Source organism: Dicentrarchus labrax, unplaced genomic scaffold (assembly GCF_905237075.1).
Source record: "Dicentrarchus labrax unplaced genomic scaffold, dlabrax2021, whole genome shotgun sequence".
Classification (NCBI taxonomy): domain Eukaryota; kingdom Metazoa; phylum Chordata; class Actinopteri; family Moronidae; genus Dicentrarchus; species Dicentrarchus labrax.
Window position 1 is genome coordinate 12,592,519 of NW_026136710.1, and position 10,310 is coordinate 12,602,828.

General features: G+C 38.9%; 1 protein-coding gene across 2 annotated transcripts; it reads right to left on the minus strand.

The window, feature by feature from the left end:
- Window positions 1-838: 838 nt before the first annotated feature.
- Window positions 839-10,281, minus strand: anxa4 (annexin A4). Of its 2 annotated transcripts, none has more exons than XM_051411919.1 (13): window positions 9,510-10,281; window positions 8,040-8,082; window positions 6,775-6,862; window positions 5,929-6,023; window positions 4,984-5,097; window positions 4,321-4,411; window positions 3,084-3,163; window positions 2,658-2,714; window positions 2,479-2,572; window positions 2,040-2,135; window positions 1,567-1,625; window positions 1,327-1,449; window positions 839-1,088 (listed from the first exon to the last, which is right to left on the minus strand). In XM_051411919.1, the coding sequence occupies exons 2-13, from the start codon at window positions 8,046-8,048 to the stop codon at window positions 1,032-1,034; spliced, it is 963 nt and encodes a 320-aa protein (XP_051267879.1). In that variant the 5' UTR covers window positions 8,049-8,082; window positions 9,510-10,281; the 3' UTR covers window positions 839-1,031. The 2 variants fall into 2 exon arrangements, with proteins under 2 accessions (XP_051267879.1, XP_051267880.1); XM_051411920.1 differs by having other exon boundaries at window positions 9,516-9,628.
- Between the last annotated feature and the right edge of the window lie 29 nt (window positions 10,282-10,310).

Consider the following 10,310-nt stretch of genomic DNA (forward strand, 5'->3'; position numbering starts at 1 on the left):
GTGGCCTGGATCGACTCTACAGAGATGCCATGAAAAACTCTGAACAGTCTGAAATTAGTAAATGAGGCTTTCACCAGATGGTCACAGAGGGTGGCTGCCACTCACAAAAAAGATATAAATGGAAGGAGTTGTTCGGTTGTCTTGGAGAACAATCAGTCTGATGAGGGTTTAGTTATTCAGTTTCTTATTGTGGAGAGCCTGCAGGGGTGAGTGCTCCTATGTTAAAGTCTGTATACAGCACAATGCCAGGTGGCTTATGTTGTCCTGACAGTGCAAGAACATATGCTATATATTCTACAGTTATAGTTTTTACTGGGAAAACATATTGCAGATGAGTCATATTTTGCAGCTTAATGAAAAACATGACACTGAGGGCTGTACTATTCACAAAGAGGACGCTGATAGATCCTCCTGTGCTGCTTCAACACAAATCGTATGGAGAGTTTTTGGTTCCACCTGGTGGTCGCCTTGAGTACAACCACTGCACATTATCTCCAGGCTTATTGCCCTGAGATGGTGCTGTAAGTTGTGTGAGCTATGGGACATCCTCCTTAACTTGATTAGAGCACACTTTACTGCCTCCCAAATCAAGCTAGCAGCCCGTTAATGTAATTGAGTCAAGGGCTGACTCAACATTGAGGAATTGCTACTAATTAAACAAATGGACTTCACTGACTGGACAATGATGAAAATGTTGTGCTGTAACAAGACCGGGAGCTGAAGGTCAATAACATTAATCTTTTATGTCCTTAAAGATGTGAGAAGCATATATATCTCTCTAACTAATGCCCTAAATGAATCCTTAACGCAGGATCAATAACAAAAACACAGACATGTGTAAAAGGTCACTGGTCTTTGGTTTAATTGGTATTACAGTACAAACAGTGAAACAAGGCACTGTGGTCAATCAGTGAAATGTGAAGGCCATGGAAGAAGAAAAAGATAAGATGCAGTGATTCATAAACGGGAAAAAAGCTCATAATGTGGTCTGCAAAATAAAGACAGAGCTAGATGTTGTCCTGATGAGTCTTCTACTCGCCTCCACACAGCTCCAGCAGGATTTTGCGGTAGTCGCCGGACGTGTCTCCCTGCACAGTAAGAGAATCAGTGAGATTTCAAAGGATCAGTGGAGGGAATAATCTTAGCTTTGAAAAAGCCAGACAATATTACTCATGATATGACTTTAGATAATGAAATTAACAGCTCAAAGCTACATTTCATTAAGTTAGAATCATTATTATTATTATTATTATTATTTCACAGCTGATGTATTGCAAAGCTTTTGCTGACTACAGCATTTCCCGCCCCAAGTTTTTAGTGCTTCACCTTGATGAAGGAGTAGAGAGTCTTGCCATACATCTTCAGGAACTGCGCCTTAATGTCCAACATGTCAATCTCAGCCCTGGCTACCATTATTCTGATGAGGACACTATCCGTAGTGCCCAGCCCCTGACAAAAGAGAGGGAAAATGTGTTTATACTGTGCCAGACTTCGCACCCTGCTTGTTTTTACCAAATACAGTATGATAGCATCAGTCCGATTGCATCACAAGCATAAAATATTTACCTTCATTGATTTGTATAGTCGCTCTGCAAAGAACGCTTGCTTGTTCCTAATGCATTTCACTGTAAAACAAAAACAAATCCCAACACTTTCACAACATGAAGATAATAAATTCACTGCTACAAGCTCAAATTTGACACACAGAGGGTGGACTAAATAAAAGAGATGCTTTACAATAAAGGCATACACCACCAACAACTGCATTTCTCTGATTCTTCACAACATTAGCAGTTATTGTATTTGATTACATTGATTATAATGTCTATGATTTTTGAGCTTCAACAGCCAAAGTTATTCATTTTTTAGATTTTGGTGACATCTTTGGTGCCAGGCAGTCACTGCAGTGTGGTTCTCCACTAAACTTTCCACAGACCACTTGGTAAACCAGCAGCACATACTATACTGCCGTGTGTCCTTTTATTTTTATGAATCTTTATAAATTAGCAGCCAATGTGCATTGGAAGGAAGAGACAGACCTATGGCCAAAAAGACGTCCTCCAGAGAGCCAGACATCTCCCTCTTAATGCTTTCCTCGATGTCTCTTCCAGAAATCTTCTGATACTCCTCGAACACTGAGAAACAATAAGATTAATGGCACCAATTAAAGAACAAATCCACCAGTGTCACACACTGATTTTTCATTATCAAACTCATGACACATGAATGAAGATTAAAGTGAGTAAATTCTATTATATAATTCCTGTAGCCAAGTTAAAGGACCAGTGTGCAGGATTCAGTGACATCTAGTGGTTAAGTTGCAGATTGCAACCATTTGAATGCCAATAGATCCTCCTAAATTTTACACACTGGACCTTTAAGTAAAAGGAAGTATATTCATGTGACACAAAACACTAATAATCACAAGGGTATTAAGTCTGCAGATGTTAGCATGATGTGTGTGTGCAGTAAGAATACCTCGCAGCAGATGGTTTCGGTTCCTCACACAAAGCACAGTGAGGAATTTAACCTCGTCCGTGCCCCATCGAGCCTCACCAGCCTCATAGATTTCCTATAATCAGAAACATTAAAAAACTGGAGGGTCCTAACTGACACACATACTTTCATCTAAGAAAAAAAAAAACCTGAACTCTTGCCTTGGCATCTAGAACAGCCTGGGCCTCGTCCACTTTGTCGCTTTCATCTCGTCCAGCCTGCAATGCAGAAGACACAGCAGCTTAAGAGAAAATGGGTGTACGATTACAAAAAAATGTATGATGTAGAAGAAACTATTGCTTCCTCTTCCCTAAACAGACCCTTTCAGTGGTTTAAAAGTTCATACTGAGTCATCTTGTGTGTCAAAATACTTTAATTCTGACAAATAAGCTCCTAGTAAAAGGAAAACTGATCTCATGAAATGCTGTTTTTCCCAGCAAAATACAAGTAAATGAAAACTTTTCACTTGAATATCACTTTGAATTGAATTTGAATTAAATTTTGATATAATCTATAATAACTAGCATGGCATTAAAACATTCACATTGGTCCAAGGTAAGAGAGGTTATGGGCTAATGTTTGCTCACCGTGAGTAAAGACACCAAAACCCTCTGAAACATTCCAGATGTGTCCCCACACACATCATCTTCCAAGGATTTTTCATATTCTGCCATGAAAAACATAATACAGAAATTAAAATATAGTTATGTAATCTGAATTTTGGCCACAATAGGGCAGAAAATCAATCCAAACAAACACATAGTACAAACAATACATTAGGTTTTAATGGCTAGAGCTGTTGGCAAACAGTTACCCACTTCTCATGTATCAACCTGACTAATATACTGTAAAACCCAATATTCACTTCCCTTTTACTTGTTTTAGTTCTCACAAACTCCTGAGAAAGATATCTGTGGCTTCCTACATGTTAAACTATGTTCGATTTGATAATTCAAAATACTGGGTTCACAATATGATTTTCTCTTTTTTTTTAAACAAAAAAAAGATTAAAGACTAATTGCGACTGATTTTCTTTCTCAGACAAAAATCTACAAGATATATTTTCTCTTATATTTCTTTATCAAACTATAGAATCCATTTTTATATAAACTGTGCAAAACAAAGCATTATTCCTTTTCTTTGTAAATTGATCCCGGTGTCTTATGCACCTTGATACAGCTACTGATGCGAGTGACGTAGGAAATCAAACAAGCAAAGCCAAAAGTAGATTGGCAGAACAGAAAAGCAGATATGTTCATTCTTTGTGATTTCTGCACTATGAGTGACTTTAACCTAAAATCACTAAAAGTAAAAGTACTGATTATTGCACGTTTAAGGAGTTATAAGCCATACTATGAGGTTAGTAAAAAATAATAAGGTTTGGAACTGAAATATTTACAATTGAATCCAGTTTCATTAATATTCATTGTATTATGATCCAAATTCACCAACTGCACCAGTGTAATTAGTACAAAACATATACATGTAAGTGATACAGCAATGCATCTTAACAACAACAATATAGACAAAGCCATTTATTTTCACGCTTGGAAAAAACTTGCTGACTACTGTCATTGCAGCCACAGACGAACAAATGAGCAAACAATAAACTGCCACATAGAAAGCAGCAATGGCTTTTATGAATAATTTATGCCATCCATTGTTTTCTAATAATGGAGGTCATTGCATCTCCAAACACAGAACAGAAGCTTAGTCACTGATCCACAATATCAGATATCATACACAACCTATAGGCGCTAGAAGACACGGAGACAAACCATGTCCTGACGTCAGAAACTCTATTCCTAGAAGGGACACGCTTACCTTTCTTGTAGAAAGCATTGATGGTTTGTATTTCAGCATTTGACCTTGATGCGAGAACATCGATGAGACAAGCCTCCTCTGTTCCAGCCCCCTGTGGTGAATGGATGCGTTAAAAACAAGATATAAAGACACTGAATACGTGAGACGAACTCAAGAACTACAGGAAACCTAGGTTTAACAGTATGTTCTATGTTTTTGTTACTCTCAACAAATCCAATAAAAAGACCAAAATCAACAATGCGTTTGTCTGTCTCAATACTTTCCCACCCATCTACTGAAGACATGTCACAAATACATTACAATACTTTCACTACAATAATGTCCTAGAACTCACACAGGAGTACATTGTGTAATTGTTGGGGACTATTTTTAGCCACGGATGAATACACATCTGATTCACTAACGAGAATTTACAGCAGCAAAAAAGTGTATGTGGGATTGAGTCAAACTAAACTACAGTGGCCAGGTTCATTGTAATGAAGGAACATGTCACACAGTGCAATGATGTGTATGAATGGTGTGTTTTTGGACAACAGTGGTACAGAAGAATGAGATAAACCAAGCTTTGGACAATACTTGTTAGAGGGTGAATTCATTGTTGGTTTTGGCCTTTAAATTTTTGACAATCCCCAGACTTATCCTGTGTTAATGAGAAACTCTGACCTTTATTGCATTTCTCAGCTCATAGGCATCGTACACAGGGGCCAGCATCAGCAGACCTAGAACGACACTCCTGAAGTTCCCACTCAGCTCTGAGGACAGATCTTCAGCCAGGTCCTGCAGGAGAAAGGGAACAGATGGATTAACAGGAAGAACGGCCAACAAGTCTTTTCCCCGTACTTCAATGCTTTCGAGATCTGTAACGAAAGCTGACTATCGTTGATGTTGAAATAAGTAAACACCGGTTTTGTGCTCGGGGGTTTTTGTGCTGCCAGCGTGGACGTGGGTCATGACTTCACACATTCCACACTTGTGTCCCCACTAGAGGGTGTGGTTTATGGACACAGAGGAGCTGTTCCACACCGCTCGTCTGTGTGACCACATGTGGGCGGCGCAATATGCAACATGACTCACTCTTTCTGCCTGCGAGGATTTCCACTCACAAGCTTAGCTTCTTCTGCAGCTCCCTCACAGGAACTTTCAGATATATTTACCGACATCTTACTGATTATCATCTCATTATGTCAATACAGTTAACATCCCATCTTCCCTTTTAGTTAATATATTGATCCATATAACTGTGAAACAAAGAAACGGTCAGTGTGAAGCGTATCTCTGTGGGTGCGCTGTATGTTATTTTATAGAGGGGCACATTCCTCTTTCCTACACATTACAAGGCCCTCTCTGTCTCTGTTGTTTGTTTACAGGTGGTATTCATTTCTGATTTACGGTTAATGGTTAACTTGCACGCTACCAGCACGATGTTAGCGCAGCAAAACCCCACCTAAAGTGAAAAGGATGAGAGAGTACACAAAGGAATAAGAAGAGATGACACATCCACTGCTCAAATTCTTTTAGTACTCATCTCTGTGCTTTCTCTGCTTCAATGCACGATGATGATGAAAAACATTTTGCTGCCTTTGAGTACAGCTCAGTCAAAACTCTCACCTTCCCCACGGCTTGTTTGTAGGCCTCTTTGACGCGCTGCCTCTGGGCAATAGTACGATGGGCTAGGACCTCGATGACAGCTGCCTCATCAGTGCCTGCAAGAAATAATACAAAATAGAATCTTTTAACCTTAACCAATATTAATGCAAAATATCTAGATTTGACATTCCTATTCTTGGAGCTCAATTTAAGGCGAGGATTCAGCCCCAAATATGTAGGACAGAGACTCAGGCACTAGCACTGCAGCCCTGGAGATGATCCTAACACACAGTTGTTTTTTTGGCATCGGCATAGAAACCATCTGTTTGCAATAGCGCTCAAACTAGAGTCATGGGAAGATGATTACTCTAGGAAACCTTAACAACATCAGCATTCCACTACATGAATGTGCTGATAGTGGGAGAAAAAATGTGACCATTACATACTCCTGAATGTGTGTTAGGGTGTAACTCTTTAAACGTTACATACCTGCCAACATGGTTTCAGAACAGTGCAACCCATAATGATATTAGTTCACTACTACTTCCTGCACGATCAGCAAAGTCTAGATTAATTTTCCCTCCATATCAGGAGTGGAGAGGAAGCTTTACAACACAACGGGTAGAGGTGAGGCAAAGTACAAGGACGCACTCAGCAGAATTAAGTGACAATGGAAATAGAAAGTTGCCATGACAACACAAGCACTAAGCAACACTGAATTTAGTTTCCAAACCTTCCTGGAGAAGAGGAGAGAGGCAGAGGAAACTAATAATTACATTTTTCCCCCCATGGAGGCCTGGTCTGTACATATTCAACAGATCTTTGGCTAATGACGGTTTTATGGATGAAAGTGGCTGAATCACTCACCAGCTCCCTTCATGGCTCCTCTAAGCCTCTGGACATCTGCCTCTGGGTCAAATCCAGCCGCCTCGGTCACGGTTCCACGGTTTCCAATCTGGTCATAAATCAAACAAATTACAACCATTTATTTATTATTAATATGCAGACAGACACAAAGCTTAAAGTCCCCTCAAAAGGTGCGTTTTGATTATTGTTACTTAAGTTGGACCTTCAGGACACTAAGTTTTCACATTGATCTGCTGGAGAGGGAAAGTTTCTCCAAGTTCAAGCTATATGAGCAGGAAGTTTCTGGTGTCACAATTAGTTTGGATCCAATCGAGCATCAAAAACTTGATGTTGAAATTCGAATCATCCAGCATACACATCTCAATGAAGTATATGAGACATTTCCCGTCCAGCTGTTAAACTTTTGAGATGAAGAATATTTGCATTTCCATAGATTCTGAAGAGAAGATGTGCTTTTCAAACCAAAATCTGTCTAATTATTATCCAAAGAGTATTTTATATGTCTTAAAACACACATGGATGGGAGCTTTAAAGACATCTACAAGGTAAGTAACGCTACACAGCGCAGTTATTCCTCTATTAAAATGTCAGAGAGAGATGTGTTTTATCATTTCAAAATGCAGGATAAACTTTAAGTCACTGCAAACCTTTTACATCCATTAGGAGAATATTTTTTAGGTTTTAGTTGAAATTAGAATCACAATAACCAAAAGGATTTTTTACACTAATATATTGCATCACTTCAGTCAGTCAGTAGACTGCTGACAAATTGCATTGAACTGCAAGGTAGAATCATGAGTAACATAACATTACACACAACATAACAAGTTTTACTTAAATAATTTTTTGTACAAACTATATCTTTAAATGTACACTGCTCAACATATTTTGCACATCAACTTTACTACATATTGCATATAGTGTATATATTTTTCATTATAGTCTTTTTCTATTATATCTTATAATACTCTTATTTTGTGATTCTTTATTGTACTTTTTGCACTACATTCCCCTATGCTGCATGGCTGTATGTCACAGACCTACATAACAAGATTGTAACTTAACAAGACTTTACTTGTATCACTGGCATTGTGAATTACAACTGTACCATAACATCACACTGATATTTAATTGCCCATCCCTATGCAAAACCAAGAGATACAAATCAGCATAGTCTTCACTGTTGATGCAAATAAATGTGTCGTTGACATTACTGACTCTTTTCACGGTGCACAGGTGGAACAGCAGCTATGGTATGGACTCACCGCTGCCATTGTAGGAAGATTTCCAAACTGGAGGTGCAGAGAGCTACAAAAGAACAAATAAACAACACCAATTTGTTAGTCATACAAGAAATTAATTGTAGCATCACGTTTAGAGGAAGTAAACTGTCTCGGGTTTTGAGTGCGACCCTCATTAACCTCTAATCAATATTGTATGCGGCTCATCATCTCGGAGAGGGTTCCCGTCACACACATTTGGTCATGGGCTCTCTTGTGTCCCACGTCTGTGCTGGCGTCCCAGGAGCTAATCTCATTAAGCCAGTGTTTGTTTGGACACACCTGTAATTACTCCACTGAGAGCAAAAGCAGCAGGGTTTTCCTACCAGTCAGGATCAACTTACCCACTGACGTAGCCGTAATATATATATCTGTCAAAACCCATTTCATTAAAGACTTATCAAGAGGATTTAGTTTACAGGCTATAGTGCTGCAGAGACTGTGACCACAGCCCAGATGTTTGTTAAGTGACAAGCTTATGTTCCTAATCAGACTAAAACAGGACCCACTGTCCTCAGAGACGTTGGAAGTCGGGGTGTGGAGGGTGCAACAGGTTCCCTTTAATGGCACCAAATGAAAGAATTAACTGTCATATTTTATATTTTTTAATTAAAGCTGTGGGTCAGGCTTATTAATAGCTGCATCCAGCTGTTGGACAGCGCTGTCCAGGCTGGAAGACCACAAAAGAAAGAAAAGAAATGGTGAGATAGGGCGAAGTGGTCTCAGTCGACCCCGTAGGTCAACAGCCACACCTGAGTGGTTTATGATGTAAATACTGGGCAGGTGGCTCTTACACACACACACACACACACACACACACACACACACGTACTGTAAATAAAGACAAAGTGGCTCATGTTGCTAGAGCGCAAGTGCAAACAGCTCCATGAAGCAGTACAGACACAATGCATATATGATATATAATTTATATATAAATAAGTATATTTGAGGCATTGAAGGTCATTCACATGAAGCTGTCAAACTTATATCTAGTATGCCGGATGCAATTGATTTTCCTGTTACTTTCATTTTCACATGCACTATGTAGCAGGTCAGCAGTTTATTATTCAGATTATTTTCTTCGAGAGCAAGTGGTTGGATCACATACCTACAACGACAGCAAGTTCACTGGAAATTGAGCAATAGTAGGAAAGGTTATAACAGCAGGAGATTCGTTTCCAAAGTAGTTATTACAACTGAAATGTGTCCCCTTAAGTCTAAAACTGAGATTGTAGTTGAGTTATTACAATGCAAAGAAAATGTCGTATGAAAAGTTATTCAGGAAGCAGAGCTGGGTAAGTTAAAGTATCTTGGCATGGAGTTACTGGGCACACCCTGCAGACAGAAGGACCGACCGCCTCAGTCTGAGCTCCGCTGTATCAAATCAAACACCACAACAACAACAAAAACCACCACAAAGAACCAGAACAAAGCGAACTGTGACCTCCAGCTCACCTGTACCTGAAGAGGGTTTATTCAGTGCGGAGCCCGGCGAGAGGGTCAAGCGTCACCGTACCAGGAAACTCAAAGCTTATAACTACCAGCTGCTCTCACGTCCCACCCACCAGGATGCAATTTTTTTTTTTTTTTTAAACAGGGTCCTCCCTGCGAACTTCTGCTGCGTTCGCTGACTGTCGGTCAACGGGGAAAACGACCACATTTCAGAGACAGATGTTGCACTTTTTGTTTTTACTTAACTACAATTATCTGACAGCTTTAGTTACAAGCAGTGGTGGAGGGAAATATACAGAGTGTTTACTTAAGTAGAAGTAGGCTACTTATAAGGCTACTTAGTAAAAGGCCTGCATTGAAAATTGTACTTAAAGGTACTAAAAAGTGCAGGAAAATGTCCCCTGTAACTGTTATATTACTCTATAGAGTATTAGATCATTATTAGTCATGCATTTCTGTAAAATTGGGACTTTACTGTTGTAGTTTTGTACTATTTCTGAACTATTCTGTATAGGACTGCAACTGATAATTTTTTTTTTATGAATTAATCTGCTGATTATTTTAATCATTAATTGATTGATTGTTTGGTTTGTAAAAATTCAGAAAATAATTAGAAATGTCCTCACAATTACTTGAGGCCCAGAGTGACACATGGGTAGTTTAATCAGTGATAATGTTTTTGTTTTATTTATTGTCTACTTTTATAGCAGAAATAGTTGTAAGTATTCAATATGTCCATATGTTTTTGCAATTATTTTTGTATTTTATTTTAGGATGTATTTGTTGATTATATTTTGTGTTTTG

Excerpts from the sequence above, each read along its gene's own strand:
- anxa4 (XM_051411919.1), bottom strand. Across the intron at positions 6,024-6,774 it reads AGGAGCCATGAAGGGAGCTG|GCACTGATGAGGCAGCTGTC; the intron begins GTGAGTGATTCA and ends TATTTCTTGCAG. Across the intron at positions 2,136-2,478 it reads CCGAAACCATCTGCTGCGAG|TGTTCGAGGAGTATCAGAAG; the intron begins GTATTCTTACTG and ends ATTGTTTCTCAG.